The sequence below is a fragment of the Culicoides brevitarsis genome, chromosome 1 (genome assembly GCF_036172545.1).
Source record: "Culicoides brevitarsis isolate CSIRO-B50_1 chromosome 1, AGI_CSIRO_Cbre_v1, whole genome shotgun sequence".
In the NCBI taxonomy this organism is placed as follows: domain Eukaryota; kingdom Metazoa; phylum Arthropoda; class Insecta; order Diptera; family Ceratopogonidae; genus Culicoides; species Culicoides brevitarsis.
The window spans coordinates 27,418,552-27,438,827 of record NC_087085.1 but is presented as its reverse complement, the minus strand read 5'-3'; the positions used below and the strand labels follow the sequence as shown (position 1 = coordinate 27,438,827).

Sequence of the window (20,276 nt, the reverse complement as noted above, 5' to 3'; positions counted from 1 at the left end):
GCCGTGCACAAGAACGAAGGGAAGAGAACAACAACAATGAAACACATCATAAATTATATTTTATAGCATTTTGATTACATTTTTCATCTTAATATCTTATTTAGCTCCTCGGTCCAATGCAGAGGAACAACGGACAACGCAACAACCAAAAAATACTGTAATTTATTGTGTGTTATCAATATTACAAGAGAGATGCGCTTATTATTACAATATAATCAGTGTATAAAATTAGTATATTCGCTGCGTTGTTTGGGGCACCAGGTAAACAAGCAAGTTGTCTTGTAAACGTAATTACGCCCTGTAAGTAGGATGATGGAAAATTCCAATGAACAAGTATCTGACATGCATTTTTGTACGACAGGCATTACAGGACACCCTATCCTTATTAACGTGATCACAAAATATACGCGAAATTCTTATCATCTGCCATGTATCTGGATTTTGCTGAAATTATTTTAAGTGTGTTTTGGGATGGACATAAAAATTATTAATAGCAGTTCTCGTTCGTACAAATTTTTCGGCTGTGCGACTCATAATCAAGCATAATGATCAGTTTTGGTGATTTCTCGAAGCAGAGAGTACGAGGAACCAAAAAAAAAACTTATTTGCCAAGTAACTGATACTTTATGATTGATCACACACACGGTAACAAACAACATACTTTTAAATGTAATTTTTTTTGCCTCTCAAACACACAGTGGCGTATTTTATGTGCGAAATAAGGAGTGAACGACTTCGCATATTTTCATATCAATTTTTTTCACTGCTTGCAACAACGTCCGCAATACCTGTGTAGTTAAAGTCCGTAACCTGCAATTTGATAGGAAGGTGATTAAAATTGTCGCTATGCGAGAGTGCAAAGAGTGAGGAAAACGTGGCTTCAATTGATTTTTAAGCATACAAATTAAGGCTTCTTGAATTAATGGTTAGCGTGCATGATTTGCAGCAATGAATGCGAATTCAATGGAATTTGTATGAACGGAGCAGAAAAATTTATTGAATGAAACTGAAGTGCGGAGAAATTAATTGAACATTGAAGGAAATTTTAATTTTATAGGAGTATTTATGAAAACAAACAAACTGCTGTGGACCAACAATGGAGATTTTTTGCGGAGATTTCTTTGTGGTTTTAACTTTGTGGTGTGTTTTTAACATATTTTTGATAGAAAAAATTTTCGATGTACCTAATTGAAAGGTTGATAGGATAAGTCGCACATAGTTAAATTTACAAGTTTCTAAAATAAAACACTTTTAAGTTAGATAAATTGTATTAAAATTAATTAAGTGAATTTTGGAAGCAAACTTTCATCTTATTGTATTTTATTTAATTAAAGACGGTGAAAATCTTTGTGAACGGGATAGCGAAAGCAATTTCGATGCTTTCAAATAAAATTTTCGTTCGTAATTCTTTTAAGGACTTTGAACATTTGAGCTTTTAAAACATCGGCATACAAGAGGAAATTTCTTATTCAAATAAAATTTTCGTTCGTAAGAAAGTGCGTGATATCTTTAACAAATGCCAAGAACTTATTTCTGGCTGCCTTAAGGTGCTCCTGAAGTCACATTTATCATAGAGGACTTACTAGTTTTGCTACTTGAATTATTTCGTGAAGGTATGAGGAGATCCATTTTGTTAGGCGACAATTCATTAAAAATTATAAATATAGTGATATTTTGCATAAATCTTCAATTCTTTTGTTATCATTGAGCTTCATTTATCACTCTGTTACTGTTCAAAATACTAAATTTTTCAAAAACATATTAATTAATGTCCACGTAGGATAGTTTTGGGCAAGGTGCTCGACTTCTGAAAATGTAGCACTTTTTTGTTGATAAAAGATTTTGTTGATCGTACAATTTTTCTGTTTCAATGATGCTTCCGTCAAATAGTACTCTTTTTTGAATTTTAATTTAAAATATATTTAAATTCTCTTTATCTCGTTTTTCAAAACTGCATTTGTGTAATTTATCCTATTGGCCCATTAATTTCTTCAGAAAAATTTTTCTTCATTTCTTCATAAATGAATTTTATACTTACATTTTTCTAACTTTTCTACAAAAACTAAATTTTCAGCCTTGATATTCTGTCAGTTTTGAAATGGTAAAGTTCCATCATTAACTGGATCCTAAAAATTTTATTTCTCTAGATTTATGACAATAAAAATAAATTATAAAATTTTCTACTTTACCAAAACTTGTCAAACATGAAATAAGACAAAAATCACGAGAAAAAAACTTGTTCTTGTGCTCTTCAGATTTTTTAAAAAATTTTCTCGTCTTCGCAGTATATAAAAATGTAGGTCAGTAATGTGTCCTTTACATTACGATGAATCGCTTCCTCTCTTTTTTCTGAAAAAATATACGAAGCACACGAAAAAAATGTTTGGTTAATTAGTGAAGTTATATGGTAAATATAGAATATTTTATGGTAGTGAGCAATAAAAAATGCACATAAGATAAAAAAAAAATATAAGCTACTTGCACTTATATAAAAGCACGAATGGCCAGACAAGGGCAAATTAAACACAAAAAAAAATATAAAGTTACTTTTGCTACACATACGAAATTCATTGCCACTCGACTGCTTTGGCACAAAAGGCAACTACTTGCTAGACTGCGATCATTAAAAACAACAAAAATAAATAAATAAAAGAGAACTGCCGAAGAATTTTCTCCCGGTAGTGATGTTGCTTGTTGCATGTTTGTCGTGTATGTACACAAAGAATAGAGAGCGATACATCATCAATTGTGTGCTTTTTTAATGGACTGGACATGGAAGGACTACATTTTTCGTTGTAAGTGACTTTTCATTTCTTCTCATGGATTACGTTGCTGCAGCATTAACAAAATAACCGAAATGAAATAAACTGATTGGATGATGGAGATAAGACGAGCGAATTTTTTCGTTTCCCTCGTTGTTTTTGTTTTGTATGCAATTTATATAAATTTTATTTGCGAATACGTATAAAGTAATTCGTCATTGTACTTCTTATTTTTATGTTATTTTCAGACACGTATGCACCAAAGACCAGACAAAATTTGCAGTAATGAGCAATGTATTGATTGGATTTTCTGTAGCAGTCAAAAGGATATTGTTGTGGTAAAAAATGCAAAAATTTGTAGGGTGACTCGCGTTTTTTAGGCATTTTGTAGCTGATTAACATCAGAAAAAACGTCAAAAGACACCTTGTTGTGTTTTTGACTTGCAAAACATAAATTGACCAGCACACTTTTTTGTCTGCATCACTGGCAACAGGTAACAAGAGACATTTGATACCATTGAAGCAGTTCATTGTCTTCCTTCGAAAAAGAAAAAAAAAATCAGAAAACAAGGAAAAAAATTGCAGGGACACATGTCGACGACGAGCATCGACGGCACGAAAGAAAAAGGGCACGAAAAAATCTTGTTAACTGACCTATAAAAACATCATTGGGAAGCACAAAAAAAGATGTTACATTCTCCCAGCATCACTACTGTGCAAGAAAAAAAACAGTGTGGAGGTAAGACATAATTGGAATTAATACAACTTTATGTTGTCGGTCGTCTTCAGCGTCGTCGATTTCGTTTTTTTTTCGTTGCTCGAAAATGCTTCTTCTTAATTAAATTTTAAATGTGTGTGACAAAAATTAAGTCAACGAACCTACATCAACAAAAATCTCTTGTGACACAGTTAATCATCACGTTTACTTTCTTTAAATGGCAGCAACTGTAAATAAATTTATTTCGCTTATTTTTTGACAAGAAAGAACGCCGATTATCGACGTGATCAATGTGGGATGATCGTCGTGATGGAGAACTTTACATAATCAGTTCTTTATTTTTCAGTCGTTGCACCATTAACATTTTTTTTCGGGTAACTGTCAGTTTCGGTTTTATTATGCTGAAAAAAAATTATGCAAAAAAAAAAAAATTAATTGCAACGAATTTTGCACGAGTTTAATTGCTGAAAAAATTTGATACTCACTACTTTTACAAAGTAATAAAAAATTAACAGACTCTTATCTCGCGAAAATTAAACTAGATTCGTAACCTCGATTTTTGTAAAAAAAACAGCAAGTCCAACGCATTTGGTTCAATAAACGCATAAACAGTTTATTAGTCCGCAATAAAAGATTACGAAAGAAACTTTTTTTTTCGTGTTTTTCGGGAAGGAACCAATAATCATCGCATATAGACGATCATGGTTGTTATCATAAAACTGGTGACCACACAAGCTACGGCCAAGTTGTTCCTGCGAGCCACATTGCCTCTAAATTACGGACTTTAAATTCCATGCCATACGCATAGAGTAAACAAAAATTTAACGAAACTCCATTTAAATTTATTTTACGAGACCACTCGATGATAATTTCAATAAATAAAATTTTATTATATTTGCCCTTCGTCATCATAAAAGTATCATTTTCGCTGCAACTTCATATTAAAAGCAGAAAATTATTTTTCCATATCTTTTAAATTATTTTTTGATTAATAAGTTAGTGCCACTTATGTTGTTGCGCTCGGAGAAACGAAGAAAAACAGAGGCATTCTGAAAATCCATAAAATTTTATGAGCCTGCCAATTGTATGTTTGGTCAATTCGCGTTTTCGAGATTCTCTTGTAATGTAATTACAGTTTTGAATTTGTGGAGTCTCAAAAAAAGAGAAACAAAAGCTTGAAGAAAGAATCAGGAAATTATTCTGTTAGCAGGTTCATCAAATCAACAAATAACTTGATATCATTACAACCATAATTTTGTGTATTTTATGATTTCTTTTGTAATTCTTGATCATTTAATCAGTTATAATTTTTGTTTTAAGCAGTACGAAAAAAATTTAAGATAAAAATTGAGAAAAAAAAATCGAAGAAGAAACTTTTCATAAATGGTCAAAAAATAATATTAAATAAAAATATATTACGCGAGTTAATATAATCCTGGCTTGATGATGTGATGTGATGAGATGTGGAGAGAAGAAACGAAAAGTAGCATCTTAAACAAATTACGAAATAATAAAATGGAATATTTTATGACTTATTTCAATTGCATGCTGTTCAGTTCAGTAGTCTTGCTTTTTGGTGCTTTTCTCTACGATACCGACAGACTTGATGACAATTTTTGTACACAGGTGTTCTTAAAGTAAGTTTTAATTTTGGTTCAATAAAATAATAATTTTGTTTCATTTTAATTTCAGGTCGAAAATTGCGTTCAAAGTATTTATATTCAATTTATTAAAAAAAAATTAGGTTATAAACATGGAGACAAAAATAATTGAATTATTAAAAATATCATTAACATTTAAGTAGAAATCATGGACTTTGCACAGAATTACGCGCATGTAACTTGGTATTCAGTTTAAAATCAGTACTACTCATTCCCGAAAAGAATCATCTTAAGATTTTGAAGAAGAAACAATTTTTTCTAAGCAAACTAACTTTTAGAAGATGTAGACAACGATACGATGCTGACGAAATGGAGTTAGAGGATACCACGATGATTTGAAGTCCTATTATCATTTAATAGTTAACGTACCATATAAGCAGAGGGAATAAATATGCTTAATGTTCTCCACACTCGCGTTCAGTTACACTCAGATTGAAGAATAACTAAACTCAAATCAAAAAGCTTGTCATATATAACGTTTATTTAAAAGAAGAGGTTACAATTTTAAGCAGTCCGAGTGATATTCATTCCACACGAAATAATTTTTTCATACCACAAATTGTTTCTAAAAAAAACAAAATATTTAATTCCGTTTAGAAATCAGCATAAATTAAATTTTAAAAAATACAAAAAAAATTTTTAAATTAAAAAAAAAAATAATTTAATTACCTAAATAATTAAATATCAAAAATTATATTTCAAGATTGTTAAACACTTTTAAATTAGCTACTTGCTAATTCAACATTTTTGTGACAAAAAAAAAACAATTACTACAACAAAAAAATGCAAAAGAATATTATCATTATTGTTAATATTATTAAGACAAGTTGTACTCCGCTGTACTAAGAAAAGACATAAAATGCGTAAAAAATTGTGAGACGGACTTTGCTCTTCCAGGGCATTTATCGTACTTGTCAATCAGATTAATATTTAAAGTAAATGAGGCTTAGTAAGATGTTCTTTTTTGTTTTTTTTTCCTTCAAAGAAATAACGTAAACGGCAACAACTTTACACATTTTTTAGTACATCTCTTTGGTGTCACTCAAACGTTGTTCCTTGTCCGATAATTTACACGATATCGCACATTATTATTTTATGCCAAAGATAATAAATATCGCATCGTGGCACCAAAAGCCATAAATTACAGTTTTTAATTACAACGTTTATCCAAAAAATGTTCCCAAAGCAATCAAATCTTGATGAGTTCAATTCCAAAGTGGGGTCAATACTCGAACGAAACTGTTTTTTTTGTGCTTTGCATATTGCCTTATTCCACTTTTACACCTTTCCATCGCTCGCTCGTCTCTGTTTGTGTGCAGCGTGTTATCTGTCTTGCTTTTTTGCATACTTATTTTTGTTGCTTCATGTCATTAAAAGCGCACGCAATAAAAATTACATTTATTTGTTGCCGAAAAATTATTGGAACCCAATAATCATCATTTTTATTACTGCACACATGTACGGGCCAGGATGGATGAGTGTTATGTATGCTTTATAAAAACAAATTTACTATCCTTCTTCTTAGGTATCGCTCTCTTTCCCGGCGTTACTTGTGTATATATGCGAGAGAGGTGAAAATTTAAAGCATAGTATATCATTATTTGTCATTAAAATGTAATTTCTTAATTTTCTGATTTTAATCATTATCATGTTGTACTCAAACATGTTGTATTCGGTTCAGTGCTTGCTTGCCCTAAAACCTTTTTATGTTATTTATATTGTGTAAATTTAATGTTCCTTACATTATTTAACTGCCATGCCAATCGAGACTTATTATGTGTATGTTTGTATATGACGTTAAACAGCAAACGAGATGCTGCTTGCAATCCCGAAAGTCGCCAAAGTAAAATTTTATGGATGAATACTTTGACTTTATTTAGATCAATATAAAAAGTCTACCATTAAAAGTTTTTTCAACGCGCGCGAACATTAAAAAATAAATATTTTGCAATAAAATTACTTAAATAAATTTAAACTAGGTCGATGATGTCAAAAAATAAGTTTTTAAAAAAGCGTTTTTTTTTGTATAAACGCTTGTTAATCTGAAGGTGATGCTGATAATAAAAGTTTCAACAAAAATTTACAAAAAAATTAATAAGAAGAGAAAAATTTGCATTTAATCAGAAAGCGATTACTTACTTATTTATACAATTTATTCACTTTGCTTGTACAAATATGTTTATTTAAATTGAAACATGTAGCGAACAATAAAGAAATGAATAAATTAAAATAAAACTGCTACCATTTAAATGTCGAAGGAAGAGCACTCTAGATTTTGTTTGTTTTTTTTTTTTTTTGGTTAAAGTGTTTTTAAAGCAACTTTGTTGTATAAAAAGGTGAAGAAGTGAGTCAATTTCGACATTAAATGCATAAATATTGGAAGAAAACCAATAAAACCTTGCATTAAGCTAAATTTTTATTCTTTGTTTATATTTATACGGAGAAAAAAGTTTCAGTTTAATTCAGGATATTTAAAAATTTTTTTTCATGAATTTTAATTTTTTTCTTGCAACATTTTTGCATTTGTTTTGTTTTTTTCTTTTAATTAGGTTACAATTTATAAAAAAAAACATTTTTTAAATAAAAAGTAATATTTAATTTTTAAAAAATATTTTTTTAAATTAAAAAATAATTTTATTAATTAGAAAAAAATTATTCTAAATAAAAAAATAAGTTTTAAATTAAAAAAAAAATTTTTTAAATAAAATTGTAGTTAAATTTTTTTTTTTCAAGCATGAAATAAATTTCATATAAACTTAAAAAAAAACAAAGATTTTCCTTTTCTTCAACAAAAGTTCAAGACTTTAACTGCTTAGAAAATTTATAGTCGACTTTAATTTAATCAAAAATTCCACAATTTCGTTGCAATTGCATTTCAAATGTTAAATTTCCAATTTGTATCTGTTACTCACTGAAATAACGATAAAACAAAATTAATTACCTGATGAAATGAAAGATACGAATTTTATTAGCAGCCAAACTTTTAATTATAAAAACCCATAAATTTCCAATGCGCTTGCTTCATCAGCAGGATAATATCACAAAATAATTTTCCATTATAATTCAAATCACTTCAAAGGTCATCCATGGCTAAAGATAAGCAATTTTGCGTACAACAATATCGTTAAGTGGCAAAAAATAAATGCGTTAATTGACCCCGGACTCTGTGCGCGCAACAAAGGCAAATCTAACCAAACAAAACGCTTCCAATATTAAGATTTATAGCCATTCGTCCGTAGATTGGAGTATAAAATAGCCAGGCAAACGGAGGAGAGAGAACAAATTATTTTATCATCATTTTATTTGCGCATTTTATTTGTTATAATAGCTAGAAATTATTTTGCAATTTGCGTGTAATCAAAGTTAATTAGGAACTTTGCAATGCAATATGCATCTAACCTGTTGCTCTAAAAAGTTCAAATAAAACGTTTTGTGCGCGCGAGATAAAATTGCGTGCAAATTACCAATAAATCACTTTTCCGAATGAATATTTCAAATAATACGAAAAATTATATCGGATCGGAATTTCGCAAATACCTTCAGATACGTTTATGCGCTAAGTGATATGATAAGAAGTAATAATAATGTAGCAGAGGAAAAACGTTGCAACCAGGATTCGAGTTGCAAAAAAAAAATGTTAGTTTACATGATAAATTGCCGGCGAACGTTCAAGTGTTGGGCGCGCACTGATAATATAATTAAAATATAAAATCTAGTATTTTTCTGTCCTACATAATCCACGATTTTCATGGCTAAATTATTATTTATTTATATAGCAACAAAATTACTTGCTCATGAACTCCAATTTTAGTTTGTTTGTGTTTGTACGTAAGTCACAAAAGGTTATCAAAAACAAAAATCTTACTTAAATTTGAGTAACTTTTCGTGTATTGTACCACGGTATCGTACGCAATGCATTTTGTTGCAGTCTGCCACCGCACCATGTTTATTTATTTACCTCTTTTTTTTATTATTATATAAACACTTATAACACCACACTGTAAAGAAACACTTTTTCTCACAAAATAAAAAATTAACGAGCTTTAAAATAAAAATAAGAATTATTTTAAGAATTTCAATTTAAAAAAAAAATTAATAAATAAAAAATAAATAAAATTTCAAGCAATATTTTAAAATTAAGAAAAATATTTTTACTCAAAATTAAAAAAAAAAATTTAAAATTATAAATTTAATTAAAATAATAAATTAATTAAGATTAATGTAAAAAAAATAAATTAAAAATGAGATTATTTAAAAATTAATTTATTTAAAAATATATTAATAAAACTTAATTTTAAGAAATAAAAAATTGTTTAAAAGTTAAAATAAAATATTTAAAAATTAATTTAAAAAAGTTTTAAAAAATTTTTGTATATAAAAAATATACAAATAAATAAATTTATTTTTATTATTATTATTTTTTCTTAATTTAATTTAATTACAATTTAGTTTTCCAAAAATTAAAAAAAAAATTCAATTAAAATTTTTTAAAAAATATTTAAAATATTTAACAAAAAATATTTAAATAATTTATTAAAATGTAATAAAAACTATCTTCTGTAAGCAATTTTTAAATGTAATTAAATTTAAAAAAAATATTAATTAAATTTAAATTTAAGCAATTTAATTTTAATAAAATAAAATATTTAATAATTCAAAACTTGTTTCAATTTAAAGATTTTTTTTTCTTAAAATATTTATTAAATTTTAACTTAATGGCATATTTTTTTTAATTAAAATTTTAATAATTTTTATTGTATTTCTTTCGTCTAATGAAAAAAATTCGTGAAACATGCATTTTTCACAAACTTTATAAATTTTGCTTCTAAAACACTACATTACTGCGCCAGTTAAAAATATATTTATTTTACAAGAGGAAAACTCTCGCATTCATACAAATTGCTTGAAAAACACACACAACGAGCACTGAAAAAAAACTGCACAGAACAATCATAGCCTATTTGTTAAAATTATTATTATTTTTTTTCTCGAGTGTTGATTATTTATGTAGTTACGTGCATTCACAAAATAGAGCATAATTTTTATGTTGTTGTTGTTTTTTTTTCAAATTAAATTATAAATAATATTTCATGACAAAGTCATAAGACTTTTGCGACTCTCATGTGCGCCGATGTTGCTCGCACAGACAAAACACAGCACGAGTTGCTATTATTTTGCTATTTTGTTCTTTATTCATAATTTGAGTGCTGCGACTAGCATGTTGCTGTAGAACTTGGCTTTGATCTAATTAGAGATCAAACTGGGTTAAGTGGAACTATAACTTACAATTTTTTAGTAGCTTTAGCTACATTGTTGTCAAAACTCGTGTTTTTTTTTGATCGGCGATGGGAAAAGTTGCAACAACAATAACGACAAAAAAAAATTGAGATAACAGTTAACAATAAAATTTTAACACAAAACAAAATCATTAACTTTTGGCTTGATATTGGTAATTTTGATTCGAACTCATAAAAATATTTTTTTTTCGTTGGCCCGTTACTCAACAACAACTCAAGAAAATCAAGAAAAAATTTAAATTGTATCACATTAAAATAATCACCTTAACTGAAATTTGAACAGCTCAATAAAATATCATTTACCTTGTTATTATCATTCCAGCCATTATTATTAAAAAATTAATCAAAAATGTAATGAGACGATGCAACGAGAGACGCACAAGATAAAACTACAGTGTCATAAATCGTAAATAAAACTCAGTTCAGTATCCTTTCTCTCTTTCTGCCCAAAAAATGCAAGTTTAAAAAAAATTACAATAAAAATAACAAAAGACTCGAAAAGTCGATGGCGGCGACTGTGAAATCAGTGGAGGGGATTGAAAAGTGTATCCAATCCAATAATCTCAGGCGCGCAAAGCGAAAAAAAAGGAATGCGAGAAGAAAAAATCCAATTAATTACCTCGAGTGTCAAATGTACTTCAATAAGAAGCAGCTCTGCTCGCGCAGATAAATAACAATTATAACAACCGAAAAACGTTGTTGTTTGACTTGCAAAGTTTTATGGATTATTGTCTTGCGAGAAAAAAAAATAATATTTAATAATAACAAGTACATGAGAAATTGTTTCATATTTTGCAGAGTAAATGTCTTTATTAATGGACTTCACGTACAACCGTCCTCGTCCGTATGTTGTTCGATAATATCAATGATTCGATATCGACAACACCCCCTTTTTTCGTTGTTTCGCTTTTCGCATGTATCCGCGACGGCGGCTGCGGGAGATTGTGTATGCGCGCGAGATTTAAAGTTTTTAATTTTTTCGGACATGCATTATGCGCGTCGTACGTATATGCAAAAACGGACAAGAACATAAAATTTTAAGACTTGTAGAAAATGATTTTAAACAATGCATGTAAAAATTTATGGCAGATACACCGAATTACTGCTTAATGATCCGTGATATATTTTTTTTTCTCTTTGTAAATGCGTGATAAAAGCGAACTGTACATGAGAATTTACCGGTGCCATGAATGTGGAGCGGATTGGATGGACCTGTCACATGCGGTTTGTGCTTTTTTTTGAGAGCGAGGAACAGTTGGACACTTTCGAGTGAAGTAACTGTGAGGAGAAAATTTTGCTCATTTCATTTTTGTGCGTTTTTTGGGTAATTAACATTGATTTTTAGGTTGATTTAATATTTTTGACTTAAATTATGTACAAAAAAAAAAAAAATTTACGATTTTTTTAAAAATTAAATTAAAAATTTTATTATAATTTTTTTTTATTCAAGTCAGATGAATGAAAATTATTTTACTTTTTCCAACGATTACCGAATCAAGGAAGTTTTTTTAGTAATATGAAAATTTTTTTTGCAAAATCTGAATTTTTGTAAATATTAATAAAAAATCGCTTAAAATTTTCACAAAATTATTTTAACACTTCAATATAATTCTTTTACAAATACTAAAAAAAATATCCCTGAAGATGGTTAAAAAATATCCGAAAATAAAAGAAGTAAATTTTTTTTCATTTATTTGCCTGAATAAAAAATAAAATATTAAAATTTATCAAGGTCAAAATTTTTTAACAAAATCCTTAATTAAAAATTATTTAAAGAAAAAAATAATATTTTGTTTATTTTTTTTACTTTTGTTCGAAAAAAAAAAAAATAAAATAAAAATTCATTTAAATATTTTTCAAAATTTTATTGATGATTTATTAAAAATTTTTAAAATGGTTCAAAAATTTTACAATTTAAAAATTTTATCTAAACTTTTTTTTACTCATTTTATTGGACTTTTGAGTTAGACATCAGAAAAAAATATTTTAATTTGGAGTGGTTGTAATATTTATTTATTTATTTTTTTTTTTTTGAAATAAAAATTTAATTTCTTTAGAGGTTTGAAAATTAAAAAAAAATTATAAGTTTTGTTTTAGTAAAATACAACAAAAAATTAACTTTTTTTTAAAATTTAATTTATTTGTAACCTTAAACTTTATCACAATTTTAACTTAAATTTGATCCTATTTTTAATTTTAAAATATATATCAGCAATCATTAACGAAACAAAGTGCATTAAATCTCGAATAATCGGTTTCATAACATCTTTTTTCTGCGTTAAATGACACTATCGGCTCAAACCGATATCCCCACAAAATTTCCGAGTTGAGATAACTTGATCTGGCTTGAATTTTCGTTGATCCTGTTGTCTCAACAGTTCCTTCTAGCGAAACTATGATCTCAAAATTCTCTTGTTGGAAATCTTTCGCTGTCATTTTCCAAAATGGGGATGTAGGAGTGATGTGATGAACGACAAGCATTGGCCTATTAAGATTTTTTTTTAAATATTTTTTTAATTTTTAAGATTTTTTTTTGAGTTCTTACCATATAAAAATCACATTTCCCTGACAATCATCCGTTTGTATATCTAGCTCCGACAAATATTGTGCCATGATTTCACCTTCCTTTGTGACTTTACGTCGAACAAGTTGTGCCCGAACGCTGGCGCCAATTATGTGACTTTTTCGCAAGTCTCCAATGCGGAACATGAGACACAAATTTCCATCACGACGACAAATAACAGCGTTCTTGGAGAAAAGAACCGTTTGGGCACGCTGCTTGGGACGCGTCAACTTGGCAAAGACGATTCCGACAGCGAATGCCGTTGAAATAATTCCCCACAAGGCCTGGAAACAAACTAAGAAGACTGCAACTGTGCATTGTTCGCTTGTGGTTCGCATCCCGTAGCCAAGTGTCGTTTGCGTTTCCATTGAAAAAAGGAAGGAACTGGTAAATGAGTCGATGTTATAAACGCAGGGAGTCCATTTACTCTTTTCTGAAAAATTATTTAATATTTTTTTAAATAAAAATATTTTTTTTCAGGTCAATAAAAAAAATTACCTTGATTTACTGGCAAATGCATTTCTTCAAAATCTCCATGCAAATAACAAATTAAATACCAAAAGCAGCCAAATACCAGCCACGAAATCACAAAACTTCCGGTCACGACGAGCAACGTCCAGCGCCATTTCAAGTCAACCAAAGTGGTGAAAATATCGTGCATAAAACGGCTTCTTTCTGTAGAAATTTTAACAGGAACCACGTTACATTCGCCATTTTTCAGCACGGAGCGTTTGCGAGTTCTTTCACCGGAATTAGGGTCCTCGACCGTCAAGTGAGTCCTGCTTGACAACAAAAGAGATTTATGTTTATTTAGTGTTAAATAACGCGCGAAATGCGTCAACATATCAAGTCATGTGAAACTTGTCAAATGCGTCATTTTACGGAATCTCGTGATTTCTTGTGCTAATTTTGTTGGGTTATGTTGATTTAATTAATTTATTTGGATTTCGGACCGTTGGAAACAAAGATTCGAATTTGTCAAAAAATTTTTAATTAAAAATTCATTAAAATTTTCAATTTTATTTAAATTAAATTCAGATCAAAGAAAATTAAATTAAAATGTTTTTTAAAACGAAAATGATACGAAAATTACGATTTCTGTTTAATTATTTTAATCCCTTTTTGAATTAAAAGTTAAAAATATCATAATTTGAATTAATTAAATGTTTTAATTTATTAAAAGTAAATATTAACTTAAACAATTTTCGTTGATTGTGTAATTAGGCAATAAAAATGGTTCACAATATTTTGTTAAGGTACTTGTTAAGGAGTGGTGATTTTAATTTTTAATGAAATATAATTTTTTTCATCTTAAAAAAAAAATTTTGTCTTTCAAGGATTTTTTTTCAGTTTTGAAAAATTTTGAATTTTATGTTTTCGACTATTGTGTCAAATTTTTAATATTAATTTTTTCATGGAAAGTGTAAAAAAATATTTTTTTCTTATTTGAAAAATTTCACTTTTCTCACGAAATAAAAAAATCGTAAAAACTGCATTCTTGACTTAAAAACTTAAGAACATGCAACAGAAGAAAATTGAACTTACTCTTTTATTCCATTATTATTATTTTGAAGTGTTACGGGACACGTAGCTGTATGTTGTTGTTGCTGTTGTTCCATTTTGAACTTAATAATTATTGAATAACTTAACGATTTCGGCAAATTTTTATCACCACTTATCACTTCTAATTATAAACTTTAAAATATTTTTTTATTTACAGTTTCTTCAAGACACTTATAGCACGAGAGCTAATTTTAGACTGAAAATTTTTTTAAAAATTCGCGACTTTTAAATTTTTATTGTTTATCCTTTTTAATTAGCACGCACGATGATCATCAAAATTTAATTAACGCAAATAAGTTTTTTTTAAAACACACGAAATTAGGTGTTTTTCCTTACATGCGAAAGCAACGTGATATATGAGCGATAATTGGTTCAACTGTAATTGGTAATTAGTGGCGTCAAATTGACCCTTTTGTGGATGTCATAACTACGAGGATGGATGAACTGATAAAGGGTAAATACTTCATAGGTTTTGAGTCTTTTTGCGGACATGGACTAAGTGGTTCTTAACAGAATAAATTCTTTATTACTGTCCCTTTAATCCCTTAAGAGATTAATATATTCTCTTTAAGTGTTCAATTTAACTCCTTGAGCGATTGATGGTTTCCGCGACATCGATTTATTTTTAAAAGGAATCATTTATTCAAGGCATTAAATTAACTCCTTTAAGGGACTCATTTTTTTGGGCTGATTTGATTTAAACTATAATTACAGGTTTCATAGAAAAATACATACCAAATAAATCGCGAGAAGTCAACGGCTTAACGGTATGTTATGTTTAAAAAATAGCGTTTCCATAGCGTTTTACCATACCGTTCACTATTAATCGATTTCTACATGGAGATCGTAAAAATCATCATTTTGCTTAATTGGCGCATTTTTTAAATAAAATAGTGTGAGTTATCATAAAATTCGATAACTCAACATTGTATCGGGTTCTCTCTTTATTTTATAGTTGTTTCATGACTTTCTTTGTTTGAGCTACGATTTCAATCTTATTCATTTTGATAAAACTTTTCACTATTAGCTTGTATTTCTCTAGATTATGGAGTTTGCGACACTATGTAACTATAACAATTCTAACGATAACTCACAGACAGAATTAAACAAAAATAGTTACTACACAGTAAAAAAACTACTTCTCGCGGCGCAGCGGGAAATTGATATTTTTGGCTTTTCTGGAGCAATGTTAGATTTATAAGCATATGTTTCTAAGTGAAAAATGGTCTTACTTGAGACAACGAATAATTCTAGTGACATTTTCTTTTTTGAAAAAAATTTGGTTGTCGACCAAAAATTGAAAAAATGCTTGAAAATCAAAAAAAAAAACGCCAAAAAATCGCCAAAGTTGAGGTGAAATTTTTTGAAAAATTTTTTTTTTAATTAGAATTTTTTGTTGTCTCGAGTCCGTGCGAGATGTACATTTTTTACAATGTAGATTTAAAAAATTTGAATTGAAAAAAAAATTATTCCAAATACTACAATATAATTTAAATTTTACTCAAGTTTAAGTTTAAGCCATTAAGTACAAATTCAAGTTTAAAAGTTCGAAACAGTTCGATTATAATTAATTTGCGTTTTGTTGCGTTTGAGTGAACGGGTATCATTCACAGTAAATTGATTTCTGCAATGAGAGTTCTTAATATAAACAATCGCCGATAGTGTGAGTTAGAGCAACAAAGTATCGAATTTCTACTTTTATTCTCTCACTATTGACAGAATTTCACAAGTGTTTAGTTTTTGTCTTAGTTAGTTTTTACTTGTGATCCAGTCAAAAATCATCAAAATAAATTTCAAACTTTTCTCGAAAATGGATTTTATGGAAGTTTCGGATACATTCACAATCAAACACAAAACAATTATAAAAAAAATATTTGAGGAATCGTACAAACATACATTTGATGGCAATTATTCATGTGATTTAATCATCAAATGCGGTGAGAAGCTTTCCGAGTATTCGGCTCATCAAACGATTCTCGCTAGTGTTAGCCAATTCCTTTATGAAGCACTTTTGACAGCGAATCCGGGAAAGATAGCTGTATTAATTTTGCCAGATCTTGAGCCAAAAACCTTGGAACAAATTTTGAGTTACGTCTACACAGGCGAAATAACTTTGAAAAAGGGAGAAGATTTGTTCAAATTTATTGAAGGATGCCAATATTTGGGAATTCACGAACCAGTGCATGAAAATCCGAATGAAATTCAACACAAAATGGAAGTTTCGGAAGAAAATTTAGTAGACTTAACATCAGATTTGAGTGATTATGAATTAACTGAACCGCAAGTGTCATTAACTATTGATAAAATACCAGTACTCGAACCGGAGAGAAAAAAAATAAGATCGAGACGTCCAAAAATTTATGATAGTTATGAAAACTTACAGAAAATAGATGATGATAATTTTTGTCAAAGTCGGGAATCAAACGCGGATCCAAAAATTGATTACGGTGCATTAACAGAGGAACAACGAAAAATTGCATTGGAAAAAGCAAAAAAGTGCCTTCTTTATGTGTATGAAAGTTCAGATCGTAGACCAGATGGAAGTTTGGACAAAATAGTAGAAAAAACGAAATTAAATTACGAAGGAAAAACTTTGAAAAGGGCATTGCACAAATGCGGATTTTGTGGACACGTTTTCAGTTTGTGCTTGGGAATGAATTTTACTTGGCTGAACTCAAGTTTTAGAAAGCATTTAAAAAATCAGCACGGTGTTAAAAATTTGGTTAAACGTTCAATGTCGTCTAAGGAAAATGTTTCAATTTGATAGAACTTTAATGAAAATTAAAATTCCATCATTGCTTTTCCATCCCCGAATAAATCTTATATGCTTACTAATAAATTTATATTATTTCATATTTCTATTTTATTCGTTAGTTCTTTGATTCCTGAGTCAAATTAATCCTCTTTCTCTGATTAAAGCATTTATATCTGAGCCTGCAAGTTCTCTATCTTATCTTGAAGGTAGTTATGCATCCATTATTGGGAGACAGTAATATATACTAAATGATTTATCCGAGATATTTATTGTTTCTTTAACTTAATCAGTACGTCTTCACTCCACGAGATAATAAGACAAAGTGAGTCATCAAATGTCAACAGGTCATTTGACGTTAGGTCGGGACATCCTTGCATAACTTTCATGCTCCAACTGTTGAATTGTTGCCCGCAATTCATCATTTTGTTGCGCTAAAGCTTTATTCGCTGCTGCACATTTTTGCAATTCATGTTCGGTGGCTTTCAGTTCACGATTCAACCGTTATATCTCTTTTCTTTGTGATGCCAGTTCACTAATGTTTTCCATAATGGCGAGTTGGTGTTTCTCCTAGTCCTAAAGATGAAGAAATGGTTTCATCCAGGAAAATATCATGTAGCAACGACATTTAACCCTCTCTGTATTAATTCCGGGAACATTATATTTAGAGTTGGGCAAAACGAATTCTTTTTAGTTCATATAAAATAAAGGACACCATCATAAGATCGTACCACCAAGATGTTGGTGTTACCTTCCTGGGGAACAAAAACATGATTAAGCTGACAATCATCTGAAAAATGAAAAGATTAAATTGTAATTTAGTCACCATAAAAAAAATTACCAATCCTTTCCAGATTCCAAAAAGAGAGATTTTTCTCATTAAAACATTTATTTGTTCACATGCGCAGGTAGGCGCAGGTTCACAGGTAGCTCAAAAAAAAAAAATACCTGTTCTGTGTGCCCCACAAAATTTTTGGCTAGCTACGATACTGTTTGTTCATGAACAGAAAATTTCTCTTACTTTTTATGTTTTTGCATGTGTGTTGAGTTAAACTTCTCAATAAATGCATATCAGCTGTTGTTACTTGTGTGTGTAATCATCTCGCTTCTGCTCAAAATTCTCTTCAGTAGTGATCATTGTCTTGCATATATAAGTGCACATTAAAAAGTCAAAAATATTTGTCAAAATTTTGTTTTTCTTTTCGCTAAAAATCTAAAAAAAACTAATTCATTTCAATAATTACCGATACGAAAAATGGATCTGATTGAAGTGTCAAAGACAATTAAACTCAGAGACAAAAGAGTTGTCGATGAAATATCCAAGGAATTGTACTTGGACACGTTTGACGGCATTTACACATGTGATTTAATCATCAAATGTGGCAAAGACCTTTTCGAGTACTCAGCTCATCGAATAATTCTCGCATCTGCGAGCAAATTTTTGTATGACGCTCTTTCAACAGCACCTCCTGGAACTATTTCTGTTCTGATATTGCCAGATATTGAACCGAAAACATTAAAACAAATTCTGAAATACATCTATAACGGTGAAATTACTCTCGACAAGGAAGATAATTACCTGAAATTTATTGAGGCATGCCGATTTTTGGAAATTCCAGATCCGATTCTGGTTATAAACGGACTCAAAATGGAAGTTGATGAAAAAGATTCAGTTGAAGATGAAAATTTAGTGGACTTAACATGGAATGATGTTCATGACTTTGATGAGTCGTCACAATTTTCATCCGTTGAAAGTCCCGGGCAATTATGTCAAAATATGCAAAATTATGGAAACACAAATTTTACTGATTTAACTGAAGAACAAAAAGAAGCTACTTTAGCAAAAGCAAAGAGATGCGCATTCTTTGTTTATATTCGTTCAGACCGGAAACCAGATGGAGACTTGAATCAAATAGCAGACGAAACAATTCTAAGTTTCAAAGGAACGTATATTGGTGCTTTACACAAATGCGGATTTTGTAAAAAGGCTATAAGATTATATTTTAATAAGAATCAAAAATGTTGGCTAAATGTTACTTTGAGAAATCATTTAAAGATCATGCACGGCGTAAATAATATAAAATCAGTACAAAATTTTTTTTTTCACGAAAATCAAAATTTAGAAGAAAGAGGATCTCGAGAAAGTGTAAGTTTTATTTCATTTCTTATGATACGATCCTTTTTAATAATTTTAACATTCTATTCAGGTACAAAAAATGTGATGAGATCTCTATAGACTTCCAGATTTTTATTCAAAACTTGAACATCAAAGTGGCTTAATTTTTTTAATTTTAAATTTAAAAGGAATCATTTCACATAATTTTCAACATTTTTTAATAAAGTTGTCGATAACTTCAACAATTTATTTGTAATTTTTTTTTATAAATCTTTTGTTTATTTATTTATGGTACTTTTGTAAACAAAGAAAGTTGCCCTTTCTTAAGCAATAAATAAAGACATGTTAACAACAATAGATTACAAATATTTATTATAACATTTTTTTGTAATACACGTAGAATATGTGCTCTTTTTGCTGTCTGTCCGTGTTTTTACACATTGTAATTTTTAGAGAACGTTTTTTTCACAAAAATTTAAAAATCTTAAAAAAGATAATTTATACTTTCCTCATTGAACATCGTCAAGTAATCAATGAAGCTCGGCCCTGGTCTCTTGATTGCCAAGACATACCTGGCTGGAGCCAACAACTGTCTGTCCTACCATTTTCTGTTAGTTTGAACAACAACAACAATGATTTCCCAACAGTAATCAACTCAAGGGGACCACATTTAAATGACGGAAATAAATTCACTTCAATCATTCAGTTTTTCATGAGTATAAAAAATTGAGATTCGCAAGAACGCGATTCATTTATTGATGAACTTATTCATTTGGGAAGTTGAGCCATAGCTTTTCATCAAGATTGCGAAAACGTTGTTAACATCCTGATCATCGATTTTAAG

General features: G+C 29.1%; 2 protein-coding genes across 2 annotated transcripts; one reads left to right on the top strand and one right to left on the bottom strand.

The window, feature by feature from the left end:
- Positions 1–12,646: 12,646 nt before the first annotated feature.
- Positions 12,647–14,620, bottom strand: LOC134837548 (G protein-activated inward rectifier potassium channel 4-like). Its single transcript, XM_063852929.1, has 4 exons — positions 14,547–14,620; positions 13,500–13,780; positions 12,984–13,434; positions 12,647–12,923 (listed from the first exon to the last, which is right to left on the bottom strand). Exons 1-4 carry the CDS (start codon positions 14,618–14,620, stop codon positions 12,647–12,649), a joined length of 1,083 nt encoding a protein of 360 aa, XP_063708999.1.
- Positions 14,621–18,452: 3,832 nt separating this feature from the next.
- On the top strand, positions 18,453–19,735 carry LOC134838406 (uncharacterized). The gene is made up of 2 exons (XM_063853931.1): positions 18,453–19,462; positions 19,524–19,735. Exons 1-2 carry the CDS (start codon positions 18,572–18,574, stop codon positions 19,536–19,538), a joined length of 906 nt encoding a protein of 301 aa, XP_063710001.1. The 5' UTR covers positions 18,453–18,571; the 3' UTR covers positions 19,539–19,735.
- The last annotated feature ends 541 nt before the right edge of the window (positions 19,736–20,276 follow it).

What these genes read in the sequence shown, in the direction of transcription:
- LOC134837548 (XM_063852929.1), bottom strand. Translation starts at nt 14,620, where the DNA reads ATGGAACAACAGCAACAACAACATACAGCTACGTGTCCCGTAACACTT. An exon ending in AATAATAATGGAATAAAAGA is followed by an intron (nt 13,781 to 14,546) that starts GTAAGTTCAATT and finishes GTTGTCAAGCAG; the next exon opens with GACTCACTTGACGGTCGAGG. An exon ending in GGAAATGTGATTTTTATATG is followed by an intron (nt 12,924 to 12,983) that starts GTAAGAACTCAA and finishes AAATCTTAATAG; the next exon opens with GCCAATGCTTGTCGTTCATC.
- LOC134838406 (XM_063853931.1), top strand. Translation starts at nt 18,572, where the DNA reads ATGGATCTGATTGAAGTGTCAAAGACAATTAAACTCAGAGACAAAAGA.